Source organism: Leptonychotes weddellii, chromosome 2 (genome assembly GCF_054177405.1).
Source record: "Leptonychotes weddellii isolate Sample4059 chromosome 2, ASM5417740v2, whole genome shotgun sequence".
In the NCBI taxonomy this organism is placed as follows: domain Eukaryota; kingdom Metazoa; phylum Chordata; class Mammalia; order Carnivora; family Phocidae; genus Leptonychotes; species Leptonychotes weddellii.
Genome location: NC_138370.1, coordinates 138,677,734 through 138,696,975, shown reverse-complemented (window position 1 = coordinate 138,696,975; position 19,242 = coordinate 138,677,734). Strand labels below are relative to the sequence as shown.

Sequence of the window (19,242 nt, the reverse complement as noted above, 5' to 3'; positions counted from 1 at the left end):
TGCTAATACTGTTAGACTCCATTGCTGAATAAAAGAAAAGAAAATGTCATTGTTATTGATTTTAAAATATTTAATAGTCTTCCTTTAAAATCCAAAATAATGTGATTCTTACAAGTTATGTGCCACATAAAGCAGGTGTTATTTTTTGAGAAATGCAGGTGATATCGAAAAACATAGCACTGAGGTATTTTTTTTATTTTTAAAATTGAATAAGGAAACAAAGTCTGGATCTAATTTTACATTTACAAAAGAAAAAAACCACCAATGCTACTGCTTGGCTCTTCTGCTATGATTTTAGGTTCTGAATACAATTACAAAAGTCTATGGGAAAGAGCATTATAATTATAGTACATGTAGTTTTAAAAAACTGTGCACATCATAACCTGGAGAAATGATCATACACCAAGAGGCCTGAGTGGAGGTAGGCTAATAAAACATTTACCTCTTCTCAAAGGACAGCTCTGAAAAACAAGTGTAACCAATTGTAACACCAAATTGAAGTGGCAATCAATAGTTAAGTTGGTAACAGAACGGTTCACATTTTATATAATATTGTACTTCCAAACATAACTCCTAAAAATCATCAGAGAACCTACTGTAGCACCATGGAAACCATTCATTATCCCCTCGTGCTTCTGTGCAATTTAGGATTTGGGCAGAAAACAATACCTAGGAAATGTCAGTCTCATTTCTGTAAATCAGTTTGGATTTCAGTTAAATGTTTGCTTTAGGAAAGTAGGTATTCTTCAGATCTTAGCCATTTATAGCTCTACCCTTTTGGAAGTGAAGAACAATGGGCTACATCTAATTTTTACTTGAAACCAAGAGCCAAGCAGGAAGGACAGCAATGTCAAGAGTAGCACACCAAGAAACCACACAGAACATTAGGAAGAATTTGGTGTATGTTTTTACAGCTAATAACTGATGTTAACATAAACTGACAAAGATAAAACTTTTTTTGCACTAACTGGTTTCAATACAGCACTGAATGTGACTCATCTTTGGGCTTCAATCTCTACATAGAGTGAATGTCAGCAAGTGCCGTACTGAGGCCCTTCCCCAACTTACGCCCTAGTAAAAGAGATTTCAAAATCATTCTAGAATGGTCTAAGAATTACAGCTGTTCTGGCTGACGTGAAGGGAAAAAAAAAAAAAAAAAAAGGACAGCTCCTGGCCAAGTGGTTTTGCTGGACTGTCTAGTTACAGAATGCGTCAGTCTCCGGCTCGTCTAGCTTTCCCTCCATTTTAACTCCTCGGCACTGGCGCAGCCGCTGCCAGCAGTGAATGTGCACAGGACAGACCGACTCAAAACACACAGTATCTGAACGCGCTTTTTCAAGCGATGTCACAGTTTGTTTCCTCAGAAATTTAAAAGCATACATTTGAAAACACATGTTCAATGTGACCCTCAGAGTTAACACGTTTTACCTCAATTAAATCCAACTTGTGGTTGGCTTGCTTTCATTACCATTCTTGAGGGGGTCCCCAAAGCTAGACGGGGTACCCTGCCCCTCCGCTCGGGGAGCCCCAACATGGAGAACTGCGTTCCAATGCATACTAGGGAAGAAACAGCCTCCGAGTTTCCAGGCTTCAAATGCTCAAACACTACTTCCAGTGGACAGTGCCGTGTATGAAGGACTTTTGTCTTTAAAGGACCAAGCAACAGTCACTACATAAAAACGGCCAACGTTTTTTGTTAGAAGAATTCAGTGCACATACGTTGTTCCACCTATATTTGAGGACTTTTAACGGACTGTAATATGGACATGACGGTGATGGCCATGAGAAGATGCTGATCGTCTTACTGACGTTTCCCCAAACGGGCAAAACACAGGCACCGCGTGCCATCGGTTGTGTCATACTGGCCTTTGGCTGCGCTGGGGAAGTAATCATATAAAAAGTACCCATAAAATAGAAAAGGCAGCAAGTGAAACTAGAAAAAGGTTGGAGCTATTCAGAGCAGATTCGGAAGGAGTTACCTTTATTCTTTCTTAATGAGTTGAGAACAGGCGGGAAGTGCAAGGGCATCTGGCTTTGGGCCCTCCACTGCCGTCCTGAAGTAACACAGATTTGGATTGGCCCAGGGAGAGTCCTCATGAGGGCCTGAGACTGCGCCCCACATAAGAAGAGTCAGTTCTTTACATAAAAGATTACGAAGCAAAACAAAACAAAACCACAAATTAAATACATGACACTGTGAAATCACTTTGATGAGAAAACAACACAAAGATATTTTAAAATATAAATAAATACATTTAGCCATTTTCATTCAAGAAATCCAGAGAACTGCTTTCAAAGCAATTGCGTCTTTAAAATCACTTTCTGAATTCTTCCATAAATACTCACTATTTTGATTGTCACTTAATGCAGCACCTCAGTGTTTGCTGGTGGTGGTGATGGAATTCCACTTAAACAGTCTCTTCATAAACTAGATCCTATTTCACTAAAGACCGTTTCCCTAGGAAAACCCAGTCAGCTTACAAAATATTGTTAAATACTCAAAGCAGAACCTGCAAAGTATTATTTTATTTACGAAAAACAAGGAATGTAGTGTTAAATTACGACAAGGGGAAAAATATGCAAAAACAGTCACATGGAAAGAAAGTTTTAATTTTTAAATGTCCACGTTTGCTTAATTTCTTGTGAGCTGTTCAATACTGCTTTAAATATCCTGAATTAATAACTATACCAACAAAATGCATCCCCAGTGTTTCCACAGGAGACATATTTAAAATAAGACCAAATTATACTTTTCTTCAACCGAAGTAGTCTTTTTCTCAGTCCTTTTTGTGCAAAAATATTACAAGAGCAATTCAAATGGAAACGCTGAAATGACATGCCAACATTTCAGAGCACATTTAAAACACCCAGAATAATTCTTGAAATTTTTATCGTATTCTAAAATATTACTACCAATCACTTTTAGGTTAGTTCTATACATCTATTCACACTGATGCAATTTTCCTAGACCTCTGAAAATAAACAGGCTCATTGGTCTCTTTTGGTGTCCACATAATAGGCAAGATAGGTTTACAATAGTGTCGAAATGGAACTAGGCATCTACAATCTCCTGACTCCAGCACATTCAAAACCAAAGTCAAAATTCATTTGGCTACCTTGAAATCACTCCCATAAACCTGCTACGGTTCACTGGATCTAAACATTTCTCAGAAATGTGTCATTTTTAAATTTCACCTAAGTGATGATTTGGGGATCCTTTAGAAATGGTAATGCCTAAGATAATAAACTTTATCAAAATGAAGAGTTGCAATAAAGTGCTTGTTAATTTCAAAATGATGCTTTCAGACTGTGGTACGTTATTTGAAGAGTGTGTGCTCGTCCTACAGAAAGGATCCCCGGGCGTGAGAGGTGGGTCCTCTCACCTGTCTCCGAAAGCAGCACTATCTTTTGGTAGGCTGGCAATAGGCACGTTACCCATGCGGATGAGGCTCCTACTAGTGCTATGGCAGAAGGGGGAGTAAATTAGAAAAGTGGGAGGCATGTGGAGGGTTCCTACATATTCATAGTTATATACAAATATATTAAATATGCTATAAAAATAGTCGACTCTTTTCCTTTGCATTTATTTCAGAAGCTCCTTTCAGAGGAATGCTCACCCAACCCAAACAAACTTACAAGGGTCTCTCTCTCCAATTGCTAGTAAAATGGCAAGTGCCTTTGTGCTGTTTCTTTTCCACCATTTGGAAATTCCAATCCGCTTACTCCTGGCTAGACTCACTCAGCAATAGTAAAGTAATATCCAGTGTTTATACCTTACAACATCGACTCCCAAGGGACGAAGAGTAGGGTCACAGATATTGGAAAGATTATAGATAGACTTGAATGAGTTTTACACAAATGTTCACCAACAAACTTTCGCTCAGCAAAGAACCAGAGAAAAAGGGAGAAATGAGCAATACTAGAGTAAAATGCTATTTGCATTCCACCTTAAAAAAAAAAAAAAAAAGGTTTACCTCACTGTAGTGGAAACATCAGAAAACAAGTTGAGTAATACCCAGTTTAAAATAATTTTCACCTGTGTGGAGCCAGAGAAAGAGTACTACTTGAAGGGGCCCCTTTCTAAGGCTTCTCGAACAAAGATTCCCCTCCCTTCAGCACGATGCCCTGCACAGGGCTGCACTCCTCCACACCCTGAACTAACTGCAAGCAGACCGCTTTAAGGCAATGACCAAAAACTCTAGTGCTTCGGAAAAATCCAAATCACATTTTCACTATTCTGCACTGAGTATTCTATAACCAACTATTCAAAGTCACTGGCATCCTCTTATTTCTAGTACATTCCTAAACCAAATTTAAGTGACAAAGCAGAGCATGGGATGCAAATGACCCCCTCAGCTTAGGACAAAGTTTGGAGACTGAAAGGTAGTATTTGCTCACGTGTGATCCCCATCCCTCATACTTGCTTTTTCTCCAATATATTCTACCCAAAAATCGGAGTAACTTTTGAGTGTCTAGGTTCTGGTTTGACACCACTCTTAGCAGCAACCTGATTGATCCTCGCAGTCCTCACTTGAGTTGTCCAAAGCAGAGTGACTGCAGAGCAGCTAACATTTCCCCATGGCTTCAACAGTTTCTTACCTAAAAAGTGCCACCCAGAATAAAACGTTTTTAAGAAAAATCGAATCTCTCTGAGAGTAAAGCAGAGGGAAGAATCTAATGACTTTTAAGTAGCTGAAAGGTGTCTCTATTTGGTATTTTTTCATTACGCAGATTTGGGATTTTAAGGAACAACTTTGGCTACAGAAATGAAGAACAGGCGACTGCCGAATCTTCATCAGACGTTCGCTCAAGTCTCAATGATGGGGGGTGCGGGGGAGGGAAGCGACCGCTCTGCAACCCAAGTTCAAGGAAAGCAGGAGGAAAACAGAAGGAGCTGAGGCGGCTGATGCTCACTAGCTCTTCGACAACACCTATTGACAGCAGAGGGAAAGCAGCTGGCTGTTCCTTTAGACAATCCATTCTAAGGGCAAAAATGAGCTGTGAGGAACAACAGGAATTCTAAAACATTTGATCTAATTCTCCTTCCCAAATGTTGACAAGGATGGAAAATATTGAAGGAACTGGTAGAGGAGACCGTGAATAGTCTACAGATTTACCTTGTGGCTTGTCTTATGCTTTGCCTTTGTTAACCTAAGTACACAGTACTCACAGTTGACCATCTTTCTGTGTAAGTATGGTTATTTAGAGGATAAATCTTAATCTAACAGTTCTTCGTATCTTGCTACCCATACCACTAGATATTGCCAGTAAACAAATGAGGCACAACTCAGATATATATGGAATGGCATAAGGTTGAGAAAGGCAATTTGAAAGGGGAGAAAATTAATACTGTTGCCATATTCTACAACATCAAGTTCATCTATGTGTACCTATGCTCAAGTTACACACACACACTGACAACTATTCTTGACATTCATGAGAAAGTCAGAAATCTCTTCATCCAGATCATTTAGCTAGAAGAGGAGCTTCTTGATATGTTAATTATTGATTGGTATCTAGTGACACTTCTTTTGTAGAAGGGTAGGTACCAACTTTCTTTGGTTATTTTCTTTTTCAATATAACTTTCTAATTTAAGTGTGGCCAAGTAGAGTTGTCTACAGAAAGACAAAGTATATCCCTTCGGGATGAGAGCAAAGTGGAGGACAGAAAAGTCTTAAAGAACTGAGCTTAAGAGCAATTCTGTAGTAGGTTATTTTCATTGCTCAAAACCTTCTTCTGTTTAACAGCCTCAGTTCTGTTATACATTTTCTTTTAAGGACAATTTTGATACATTACAGCTTGCTATCCTCCCTTTCCTCAGTAATAATTTTTGATATTCTAATAAGGTATTTCCATTAATTTTCCTTTGCTCTATAGTTGTAAATTTATTTATTAGTACCATAAAAATCTATAAAATGTTTTATGTAATTTCTGTTGGAATTTATTACCTTTAGAATCTAATATTGCCAAATGAAATCTTAGTTCATGTTCAGAAAGCATGTGAGTTACAATATTCTAGTGTTACAGTGAAGGCAAAGCCAATTCCTACCCTTTCTTTTTTCTTTGTAGGAATATCAAGATCATATTGAGAAAATATTTACAGGTAATTCTTAACTGACTGTTTAGCTTGAAAGGAAGATGTTGATTTAGGAAAACAATTTTGTGATCACATCAATGACTCTGGTGTTAGGATGTCACCTTTTTTTCGCTAAGTTACTTGTACCTCTAGTCCAAGAGACTCAAAGTAGTCTTCCTGGGAACTTAGGAGAATCATAAGGGCACTGACACCCACATGCTGTTAAAAATGTACTAAGGTTTCAAAACTGCTACTGAAACCAGACAATGAGTTTAAGATGGTGAGTTATCACCTGAATCAAAATCAAGGCACTATGGGTTTTTTTTTTTTTCTCTCAAATAACCCTGAATCATTTCTGACTAAAAGAAGCACTGAAATTGTGAAGGATAATAAAAAGATTCCAACAAATCCTAAAAGTTAAAATTCCCACCAGTGAGAATGTTAAAAAGTGCCTAAAATCTTTTGTGTGCAAATTTTACTCCTATAACTGGAACATTCTTGAAATGACTTTCAGGCTTATTGAAAGCCGTTTACACAACTATTTCCAACTATGAACTATATCAAAATATGTGACCAAAACTTCCAACCATCTAAAATAAAGCAGTGCAAATCCTATTTTCAAACATAAATGAAAAATAATGAAATGAGGGATATTTCTGAGTAACTTGAAAATCCTGTTGCTTCAATAATTTAACCTGGAAAAAAATATCCATTCCCAGCAGCACATCATACCTCACTGAACAAACTGTGACATCACAGCCAAAGTATGAACAAAAAGCCTTGTGCCCCGGAAAAGTGAGTAGAACACTATCGTGTTGTAAACAAAAGGGGAAACAGAACGTACTAGTTTGCACATGGTGTCAATCTAAGGAAATACACCTAGGAGTAGATAATGCTTTCATGCAGCTTACAAAATGTTTTGCTCTCTCTCCTTTTATCTAGACATATACATAATTTTTTACAGCATCTGTACATAGAGAATTGGAACGACACAACATTCTGAAATTAATTACTATCCAATCATTATCTGAAAAGGGAGAGGGAATGGGGAAGGGGGCCTATTGGGTCTACCGGACCCTGTCTTCATGGCATCATTGTAAGCCACCCCTGACATGACAGTGGTGTGTCCTCTGTAACACTTGAAAACAGGCACAGAACCACTAGAAGTTACTAACATTGTTAGTGCCTTTCTGATTGACTGGAGGCCATGTTTCATAGCTGAGCTTCTTAACATTTGGCAATATACTCTTTCCATCGAAAAAATAGCTGGGCAAGTAAAACACTGTCAGAATTGACTATGGCCCCGTGATCATCTCCTGCTGGCTGGTATTTCATGTACATCTGTAGCACTAGGCAGCATTTTCCCTGCTAACTAATTCCAGAAACTACAACACTCAGCACTGCATCTTGTGAAACTGCTGGAACGTTTCCTTCTAGCCTCAGATCATCTGAGCAACTGCTATAGACAACCCCTACCTCCCCTGAGGTCAGAGAGGAGTCGTGTGTGCTACTGTGGTTGAACCTTGGAAGGATCGGTCAAACTGTCAGTCCTGGGCCGACTCAGCTGCTGCTGTTGCGGAGACTGGTGGTGCTGGTGATGTGACTGAGAGAAAGTGCTCTGTTGTAGTGGGAATGCAGCAGAGAGGATAAGCGGAGTTGAAGGATTCCCGTGGAGCAACCTTGAAGTCTAAAAGACAAATGCATTATGCAACACTGCTTTACCCCTGTTACACTGTCTACATCAAGATTTACTCAAGTTTTTACTCTAGATAGGGACAGAATCCTTAGATTCCACATAATCTACATCATTTTTATCTTCTCATTTAAAAATAGTATTTGGAAAATGTTTATGAAGTTTCCCTTCTTTTTGAAAATATAGCAGAATTTTTTTTTGTTTATTTATTTTTTAAGGAATCTGAGCTAGAGATTTCTTGGTATAAAAAGCAATCTATGTCTTGAGACAAACCATACGTACTCTTTCCTTTTACAGATCCTAAAGGCCACAATTTTAAACAGACAGTAAAATGTAAGCATAGCTGAGAACATATGAAACACAAATACTCTGAAGTCAAACAGACAATGCCTCCTGCCCAGGCTCATTCCGTTGGGTAGAGCAGCACTTCAGTAGCCAAGAGCATGGGCCACTGGGTTCAAACTCTAGCTAAGCCATTTCCCAGACTGTGTGACTTGTTCCAACTATTTACTTCTCTGGGACTCAGTTTCTCCATTTACAAAATGAAGACAAAGTGCCTCCACACTGGGATTTTATGAAGATTAAATATTAACATTATTATTTAGAAGTACCACAAAAATGAGGGCAAAGCTAGAGACAAGTCCTATATATGTAGCAGTGTGGTGTAAAAAACCAAACCAAGCCAAACAAGGGCACAGAACGTGAATCCAGAAGCCCTGGATTTGAGCTGTGCTTTGCCATTTACCACCTGTGTGACCCTGGGCAAGTCTCACTGTCATTGAGCCTGTTTCTTTCACCTGATTCTGATTTCTGGTGATACAAAGAAAGTGAATTTTTACAATGAATGTTCTTCCTCACTGCTGACAACACAACTTGATGCAGGGCTCATAATCAAAACATGGGGCTGTGATAGCCAATCTTTGCAAACGTATAGAAAGGGCACACGCACACGCGCACCCACATAAAAATACACACACAAGGACAGATGCTTGAGCCTTAAGCTTTGCCAAAGACCTGGAAAAACTTCTTTTTCTGTCACTTAGGAAAAGCTTTTGTAACATAAAGAACTCAGGATATTTGTGAGCCTTACAGGATTACAATAGAGGCATATTTTAGAACTAGATGTTATATAATCAGAAAGCCAAACTGTATATTAACTATCTACAAAGAAGTGTATTTCTAAACGATATTGTCCATCTTCTTTCCTCAGGGGTCCCATGTCTGTGGAATTCTTTTTTCAGAAGTGAGGGAGAAGAGAGTGCTTGTTCTTTTAAGGGCCCTTATTCCCTGATTTAGAAGATTAAGATCTTAAGGCAAGTTCTCTCCTTTTTTAAGGTTTTGCTCAATTCTCATTGAGTATTATAATGAGATAATAGTTTATAACCTATTATAAATTCTTGTTATTAATTCATTTATAACAACAGCTAACCTAGCTGCAACATAGGCTTCAGGTCTAAGATGCTGTCAGTGGGACTCTCAGAGGTATTTAGGCAACTAACCTGTTTTAGTTTTCCATTATCACCAAGTTAAGAGCTCTATCTGCACCATAACACTAAGGGTGATAAGTTAATGATGTATTTATGCCTGAGTATACAGTCTAATACTGAAATTTTTTAATTATTTTTTAAAGATTTTATTTATTCATTTGAGATACAGAGAGAGAGAGAGCATGAGCAGGGGGAGAGGGAGGAGAAGCAGGTTCCCTGCTGAGCCAGGAGCCCGATGTGGGGCTCCATCCCAGAATCCTGGGATCATAACCTGAGCTAAAGGCAGACACTTAACCATCTGAGCCACCCAGGCGCCCCTAACACTGAATTTTCTAATCATACCATCTGTTGTGTAACTCTTACAACTGATTATATGACATGTATGTGGCTGGTGTACATGGAATGGTCTCCAAATAACTCCAGGCTAGCCTGTATTCAAAATTGCTTCCTGTAGACCAGAAGGGAAAAATCTGGATTTCCAGATGTCATAACCTGCTACTGTGCACTCCAGTGAGGGTACTAAGGTCCAGAAATGTATCCTGCTGAATTCCTAGCTGAGGATCCCAACCTAGGTAACTTTCTTCTGTATCCTTTAAGTAGATCCAGTCTACTGAGATATGGGAGATATGTGATGAAATATGTGTCTGCATTCTGGCTAATCTGAGGGTTTACTCCATTAATCAAGACAGGGCTCATAAATGATAGCTAGTTCCGTGCCTTGTAACTATGTTCAGTGATTTACACGCATTGTTTACCCATGAGGTATGAACTATTAGCACCTCCACATGAGAGATGAAGAAACTGAATTTTAGTAAGTAACCTGCCAAAGGTCACACAGTATGTGGTAGAGCAGTGACTCGATCTCAGGGCAGCCTGACTTTGGAGCCCATGCTCTCACCCATGACAATACACAGCCCGCCACAGTAGTTCTCCTCTGACTTAACTTTTAACCAAACAATCATTATAAAATTTAATGCAACACAATAATTTAAGATAACACTATAACTAATTTGTCCAAAAATTCCTTTTGATACCCCTGCCCTGTAGGAGCGTGCGTCTGATGGGCCACTGCAAGGAAGACAGGGTTTGAATTCCAGAAACTCCAGTCAGAGAGAGCTCTATATAAAGTACCTTGCTGTGGACAGCAAGTAGCTACTTATTCTATCCAGTAGTTCAGATAACTGGGTATGTCGGTGGCAGAGCTAAAAGTCTTCCAAAGACCAAACAAGGGAAGAAAAACCAGCTAACCGGGACAAACGTTCTGCCCTTCCAGAAATTTAACTTGCACAACAAGCTTTTATGGATTTTTTTTTTTTTTTTGCCTAATTTCACTACATCAAAGGAAATGGGCTGGGGAGAGCTGCCCCCGGGGGAGAAGTACCTGCAGAAACTGCTGCGGTGGCTGGGTCAGCGGAGCCTGAGGCGGCTGCTGAACTGAAGGGAGCTGCTGTTCCCGGGAGCTCTGCGGCGGCCGCGTGACTGACGGTGCCTGGGACGGCTGCTGTTGCGGGGCAAAGGTAGGGTAGGCGGTCACCACCGGACCCATGAGCATTGTGCTAGGTACCATGACCGCCCCACAAGCTACAGGAGCAGTTACTAATTTGGTCACAAGTTGCTGACCTTGAGAAAATCTGTGAAGAGGAAAGAAAGAGAAGAAGGGGAGTCAGAAGTACAAGGTATACATTACAAAAGGCAGTGGGCTGGACACTTCTCTAAGATAACACCCAGTGATATTGCTGGTTTAGTTTTTAAAAGCGGCACTATTTTAATATTCCCACCAGCAGTGTATGTTGCAATTTCTCCGTATCTTCACCAACACTACTTTCTTTCTGTTTCTTTTATAATAGCCATCCTGATGGGTGTGATGTGGTATCTCATTGTGGTTTTGATCCGCATTTCCCTAATGATAGGTGATGTTGAGCATCTTTTCATTTGCTTATTGACCATTTGTATATCTTCTTTAGAAAAACATCTATTCAAGACCCTTGCCCATTTTTTAATCAGATTGTTTACTGTTGACTTATAGGATTGTTTTATATAATCTGTATCAGATATATGTGATTTGCAGATAATTTCTCCCACTCTGTGGGTTTCTCTTTCCTTGTGCTGACAGTGTCCTTTGATATACAAAAGTTTTTTGTTTGTTTGTTTTTTAAAGATTTTATTTATTTGACAGAGAGAGAGAGAGAGATAATGAGAGCAGGAACACAAGCAGAGGGAGTGGGAGAGGGAGCAGGAGACTCCCCGCTGAGCAGGGAGCCCAATTCGGGACTTGATCCTAGAACCCTGGGATCATGACCTGAGCTGAAGGCAGACGCTTAACGACTGAGCCATCCAGGCACCCCTATATACAAGTTTTTAATTTTGATGTCCAGTTTATCTATTTTTTCTTTAGTTGCCTGTATTTTCCAAGAAATCACTGCGTAATCCAGTGTCATGAAACTTTCCCCATTTTTTTCTAAGAGTTTCATAGTTGTAGCTCTTATGTTTAGTGCTTTAATCCATTCCGAGTTAATTTTTGTATGTGGTGAACGGTAAAGGTCCAGCTTCATTCTTTTGCATATGGATATCCAAAGAATTTATATTTTTGTTTGTGATTTCATTTTGCTACATACATTTTTGTTTTACTGGTATTCCCGAAGGAATCTTTAAAAACATGAAACATGAAACAAAATTGGAACGTACAGCTTTTAAAAACTGTTCCTCAAAAAATTAAATACAGAATTACCATGATCCACCAATTCCATTTCTGGATATATACTCAAAAAGAATTGAAAGCAGGATCTCAGATACTTGTACACTCATGTTCATAGCAACATGATTCACAATAGCCAAAAGATGGATGCAACCCAAGTGTCCATCAATGAACGAATAAACTGGTGTATTCACAATATGAATGTGTGAAATGTGAAACTGGTATATTCACACAATGAAGTATTATTCAGCCTTAAAAAGGAATAAAATTGAGGCACCTGGGTGGCTCAGTAGGTTAAGCATCCAACTCTTGATTTCGGCTCAGGTCATGATCTCAGGGTCCGGAGATCAAGCCCCACATTGGGCTCTGAACGTGGAGCCTGCTTAAGATTCTCTCCCTCTCCCTCTGTCCCTCCCCACTCTCACTCTCTAAATGAATGAATGAATGAACGAATGACTGAATAAATAAATACCTTAAAATAAAAGGAATAAAATTCTGACACATGCCACAACATGGACAAACCTTGAGAACACTGTGCCAAGTGAAATAAGCCAGTCACAAAAGACACACATATTATGCAATTCCATTTGTATCTAGAGTAGTCAAATACATAGACTTATGTGCTTAGAAAGCAGAATGGTGGCTTCCAGGACTTAGAGGGGAGGAGGAATGGGGAATTATTGTTCAATGGGCATGGAGTTTCAGTTTGGGACTAAGAAAAAAGTTCTGGAGATTGATGGTAGTGATGGTCCCAACAGTATAAATGTACTCAATGTCAATGAAATGTACATGTTGAAATAGGTTTTAACATGGTAAATTTCATGTATGTTTTACCACGGGGGGGGGGGGAGTTTTAAATCTGTTAAAAAATATCTTCTTTTTATAAAATTCTAGGTACTTGGGGAGTCAGCTATATGTGGCATGTGTTCATTTTGCTAATCATGAATAAAGTTAAAGCTATCATAAGGGATTTTTAAAAACCTCTACGTTTTACAAGAAGATACTTACACTGCAAGTTGTATCTTATAAACATAATTCAAAATTAAACGACCTTCTAGCAGTGAATAAAAGTACCCTCAATTTATAAATTCACTGATATAGCACAGTACCCACTGTGTTAGAATTCACTAATATTCGCTCCCTCCCCACCTTCCTTCTTCTATTTTAATTAAAAAAATAACAAAAAATGGTAACTGTTCAGGGAACAATATTATTTCTATTTGCCTTTTCTTTAGTGAGTTAGTTTCTAACATTGGCCATTACAGAGCTATGACTCCACTGTGAATGGAGCACAACATAACTGCAGTTATAAACTGTGTCAAGTACATAGTGGTGTTAAAGTTAGGAGAAATGCACTTTATTATTTATGTGGTCCATAAGACAAAGTAAATCTATTTTTGAATCCACACCAAATCTTGAAAATAAAATACGCTATTTTATACACTTCAGGACTGAATGCATTATTTAATGCAAAAAATATGTATAGAAGAATTTAAAAATTCACATATGAAGAATAATGCCCAAAGAAAAGTAACATTTACAAAGTGGCTTGGGCACAGAAATACTAAATGCTCATTTATCTGTAATCTTAAAAGAAACTGCCCCAACTGCTCACTGGTAAAATGTGATGAGAATACTTCATCCATCTCTGGCACCAAGAGACATTCTTCAGTCTACTTAATGCTTAACTTTCACTTCTGTGACTTTGTATATACTATTCCCTTTGTTTAGAACACCCTTCTGAGACTCCCTGTCACATGAAAAAGTCTAGCTCTTTAAGACTCAGGCCAAGGACCTTCTCTGTGAAACCTGGCCTTGACCACACTCCTCTCTTCACCTCTTTGCCTCAACCCATAAAACTGCTCACTTCCTTTTTTTAAAGACCTAGGAAGAAGTATTTATCATGCCAAATAATACTGATTTGTTTAACCTTCTACGGCTTACGAGTCTGATTATTCTCTTGGGACAAAGAATGTGCCATACTCACTTAAGTAGGCACTCCAATATTTGCTGAAATATGTATTTTCCCCTCAAAAAAAAAAAGAGATCCACAAATAGTTGCTAAGTTTGTATCCTCCAAAATGTACATCAGCATTCTAGATTAATGACGTCTTCCTCAGGTTTTAAAAGTAATCCCCTACATTTCTATGGAGCACATTCATAATACCTCCTTTTAGAATTCAGAGCGAAAAGTTGGACTTCACTTGAGGAACTGAGTTCCAAAGAGAAGCAATGAGTTCTCCATGCTCTCATTGCCTCTGTGATCCTGCAGCTTCTTTACTCTCTGGAAATTAATAGGATTTTAATAAAACCTACCAAGCAGTTTGATACAACAAAATTGTATTATAAAAGCAGTAGCCTACTTGTATTGCAGTAAAATAAGTAAAAACTAAAAAATTTTTAAAATACAAGTTTTAAGACCATAGAGATCCTATAGTTGTTAAAAGCTTCCCAAAATATGAAATAATGGCATTTCTTCAGAATATTTGTTTCTATGTCAGCTATTTGGACTGCCCACTAAAATAAGTCATAAATGGTTGTTTTTCTAGAATGGCCCACAAAAGTTTAGTATACTATAAATTTAAGCACTTGAGTTTTGAAATCAGATACCTAGGCTTAAATTTAGAAACTACTCATCACCCCCTTAACTACCTATAAGCCCCTAACCAAATTACTATAAACTCACTCTTTTCTTATCTGGGAAATAAAAGACCCAACACATATTTAAAAAAAAAAAAAGAAAGAAAGAATTAAATGAGATAGTGTATTTTGAGCACCTAGTACAGTACTCAACAAACTCAAGAAAGGTAAGTTACTTTTATTCCATAACCTATATAAACTATGGTAGTATAAACCTTAATCACGGTTACTGGATGAAAACTCATCAACATCTGTATTAAAACAAAGTTTCATAGTCATACAAAGCCTGTCCTAAAACTCCTATAACAGTATGCTATGGATATTGGATTCTATAATATTTGGTAGAACATTTTTGGACAGGAATTCTTTTACTATAACGTCCTTAAACAATGGACATATTCTGCATTTTTCTTTTCCTATTTGAGAGAGCGAGAAAGAGAAAAAAAGCAAGAGAGAGCACAAGCAGGGAGGAGAGGGAGAAGCAGGCTCCCCACTGAGCAGGGAGCCCAATGTGGGGCTCAATCCCAGGACCCTGAGATCACGACCCAAGCCAAAGGCAGATGCTTAACCAACTGAGCCACCCAGACACCCTTCTGCATTTTTATTTCTAATTCAAGAATGCTGGCGGGAGTTAGCTACAAACTAAAATCATATTTTTAAAAATCAAATTACTGTTTAATTAATCAGTTTTTACAGCTTTGGAATGACTACCGAAATATGACAACCACCTGATCTGTCTGTCCTGAGTGAACGTAGTTACTGCAGCACTCTGGGTACTGTTCTGTGGCATGCTAGACGGAATCTGGACCATGCTTCCAGCTGCCGGCTGCGAGATCACCATAGTGTTATACAGTGGGGCTGTGAGAGTGCTCTGTGTCTGACTGGGAAGAGATGTTTGTTGACTGTGCCCACTCAGTACATTTTGTTGACTCTGCTAGAAAATAGAAGATATTACAGATGAATTAAATGAAAAAATTTTTTTTCAGGAAATATGCATCCACTATTCATCACTCTAACAATAGTTGACATGACCAAAAAAGAAGCAGGACATTACTCTGGGAGAAATCTAACTACAAAGGAAAAAGATTTGTAGTAATTGCGAATGAATTAGTCTTCAATATATTGCTGGAATATAAGCTATGAACTTTAGAACTTCTGTTAAATGCCCAAAGTGAGTGACTGACATTAGACATCTTTATAGATTTCACTTGAAGTCTTGGGATTTACAGTCACCGATATACACCAATTACCTGCATCAAATTTCATGAAATTTCCTAGAATACTGATTAAACTATCACTATCGTTAACAGTTTATTCTTCACATATAGTAACATGTTTCCTGGTCAGTCTCTTTTGTAAGTCAAACCTTTTTAACATACAGAAGTACTCTGCATGTTCATTTTAAATGAACCGCAAAATTTTTAAATGTCGGGATACTGAAAGCATTTATAACATCAGCAATTTAACAATTTTGCACAAAATATTTTAATGGTCACCCTCAAAACTAAACTTCTGATTATTACTATTCAAGGTTAAAATATGGAATTTTCTACATAGTATACATTTCAATCACTCAACACTCCAGAGCCCACCGCACTTAATACTGTTACCTGACTTGATGTACTCTGTAAAGTCTGCTGTGGTATCATATGCTGAGTTGTGCCAATGTGTCCAGTATTCATTCCACTTTGAATTTGGTTAGTTTGAACGACCTGTCCCTGCATATTTATAGGTGTGAGTTGCTGGATGTTAGATGAATTTCCAGAAGAAAGTTGAACAGAACCAAAACTCAAACCAGGGGTTGACTGTTGTAAAAACATCTTTAAAAATAAAGATTACATTAAAATGAGCTTTGTAGATTAAAAACGAAGAAGAATGAGAGCAATTTAAAAAAAGAAAGCAAAAACAAGCTACAAATTAAGTTTAAAAAGCAAGTAACAGGATGGCTAAGTCATTCTGAGTGAACAATTAGCAATAAACAATTACTGGATAAAATATAATTCTTATTTGTTCTTCCAGTCATCCTAACCTTATCATGTTTCCAACTGTCAGAAAAAGGGTGATAAATTTCAAAACCTCTACTTGTTTGAATATTTTACATGTTGGGCATTGTTTGTTCTACCAGCTAGCATTACTCAAACTCAAGTGCTACTCAAAGGTCTGTGGACTGGCAGTTCTGCATCACTCATTGTTTATAATGTATGGATTAGACAGAAGTAGCTTTTTTTTTTTTTTTTCACTTAAAGTTTCCCTTCTCCAAAATCTTAGTCTCTTCTGAGAGATACAATTTTAGTGGCCCCGTCCACTGATCAAATAAGACTAATTCGAATCATATCTACTGGAAGTTTACTAAAACAATGATTGATGATTGATTTATAAACTCTGTACCTACATATACCTAAAAGTCTATAATAAAATACTGTATTATCGGTTTAAGTTTACTAAAAATTAGACTGCTAAAAGAGGACTCTAATCTGGAGAAACAAGGATGTTGATGGAAATACCCTTAGGAATGAATCAGACTGTAAATGCAATCATACTGAGTAGGTAATCAATGAGTATTTACTGAACTAAACTGATGAAATGTTATCTCTTGCTTCTCATTTTTAATTAAGAAAAGTCAATTTTCCTAAGAAACCAAAATGTGAACAACATATTTTGCTTGTATTCAAATATAATAGCTTACCTGCAGCCCTTGACCATGGACCATTTGAAGTTGTTCTTGAATTTTTCTTAGTTCTTCTTGTTGTCGATGAATATTTGCCTCTATCATCCGTGTCCGTTGCTCTAATTGGTCTTTTAGATGCTGCATGGCTCCTAATTGAGCTGAAAACTGAAACTGAAGTACCATGTATGGGAAAAGTGTAACATATTTTAGAATCACTTTACTCTTCATAATTATGCAATGTGAAAAATAAGCAGTATATATCATGAGCTAAGAATGTTATGCCAGTTTTCAATGTATTGCCTCTCAGCTCCTAATCCACCCACCTTTGCTTGGCTTTGTGCTACTGGAGCTGGACCCTATAAATATTTCTCCTTTGTCAGCAGACACAAACTTAGTCATGTCAGTAGATGGAGCTGGAGGGATACTGCAAAAGGAGGTGGCTTTCTAGCAAGTCTTACTGGCATCCTTATGGGAAGCTCCCCTGCAAATTTTGCTGGTACCCCAGCAGGCGGCTTCCTGCTCTCCAGCCCTGGTCTGTGGCACCTCAGTGAACCTCTCTCTCACCCAGTGGCTGCAGCCACATCAGCCCCAATGGGAACTGAGTTTCAACCTGGCCTGGAGGAAGAAGAGTTTAGGAGGGTTGGGGGAGTTTTCCAAGTTGTTCCTTCTTTGCATACTATACTCTCCTTCTCACAGTTAGTGGATGCTCTCTACATCCATTATCCTGTATTATTTAGGATTCCCTGTTAATAACTTTATTATTACCCCTATTTCAAATTTCTGATATTACTTCTGACTTCTGACCAGACCTTGACTGATTTCAAGTACACACTGGCATTCGAAGACCAGAGCTCAGTTGGTTAAGCCTGCAACTCTTGATTTTGGCTCAGGTCATAGTCTCCAGGTCCTGAGACTGAGCCCTGCATCAGGCTCTGCACTCAACACAAAGTCTGCTTGAGATTCTCTTTTTCTCTCTCCCTCTGCCCCACCCCTGCCCGCTTGCTCTCTCTAAAATAAATAACAACAATAACAACAAAAAGACCAGAGCTTATATTGTGGCTCTACCATTTCCTCGAACAAGTTACTTAATTTCTATCATTTAATAAATGAAAAAGTAGCCTGCTCCTAGAGTTTATTCATATCAAATTCTGTCATCCTTAGAATGTCTTCTTTGTACACATCATTAGAAGGTTATAAAAATCTAACAGATAACTAACCATATTTTTACTCATATTTTCAACTGAAACTGTTCTCAAACAAGCATGAAATGTAGGCTTTTAAAGACTAAGCAATTATGAATGAATAAATGCATACATGAATGAAAACAGTTATTCTACTTCCAGCATTTTCAATCTTATTTCACGGTTTCACTTGAGTCATAAACAGCTTCTATTTACTACTGCTTGAAATTTAGCCACACTAAGTGATTCATTACTTAAGTGTATACATGCTCATTTAATTATTTCCAAGAATATTTAGCACAGGATATAGTATAGCAGAAAGAATTCCAATTTATTGGAAATGTGTCTTAATCTTAAAATAGTCCTGCAGGGGCGCCTGGGTGGCTCAGTCAATTAAATGTCTGCCTTTGGCTCAGGTCAAGATCCCAGGATTCTGGGATTGAGCCCCACACTGGGTTCCCTGCTCAGCAGGGAGTCTGCTTTTCCCACTGTCTCTGCTCCTCCCTGCAACTCATAATCTCTCTCAAATAAATAAAATCTAAAAAAAAAAAAAAAGTCTCCTATAGTGAACTGCATCTAAAAGTGAGCAATGCCCTCCCAAAAGCTTTTTTTTTTTTTTTAAAGATTTTATTTATTTATTTGAGAGAGAGAGAATGAGAGACAGAGAGCATGAGAGGGAGGAGGGTCAGAGGGAGAAGCAGACTCCCTGCCGAGCAGGGAGCCCGATGCGGGACTCGATCCCAGGACTCCAGGATCATGACCTGAGCCGAAGGCAGTCGCTTAACCAACTGAGCCACCCAG

At 38.2% G+C, this 19,242-nt stretch overlaps 1 protein-coding gene across 1 annotated transcript in view; it reads right to left on the bottom strand.

Moving 5' to 3' along the window:
- Positions 1 to 2,507: 2,507 nt before the first annotated feature.
- Positions 2,508 to 19,242, bottom strand: part of CLOCK (clock circadian regulator) — a 128,599-nt gene continuing 111,864 nt past the window's right edge. Inside the window, 5 exon segments of the mRNA XM_006752468.3 lie at positions 2,508 to 7,764; positions 10,639 to 10,888; positions 15,321 to 15,523; positions 16,203 to 16,412; positions 17,279 to 17,431. Of these exon segments, the coding sequence (XP_006752531.1) occupies positions 7,585 to 7,764; positions 10,639 to 10,888; positions 15,321 to 15,523; positions 16,203 to 16,412; positions 17,279 to 17,431 (996 nt within the window). The 3' untranslated portion in view covers positions 2,508 to 7,584.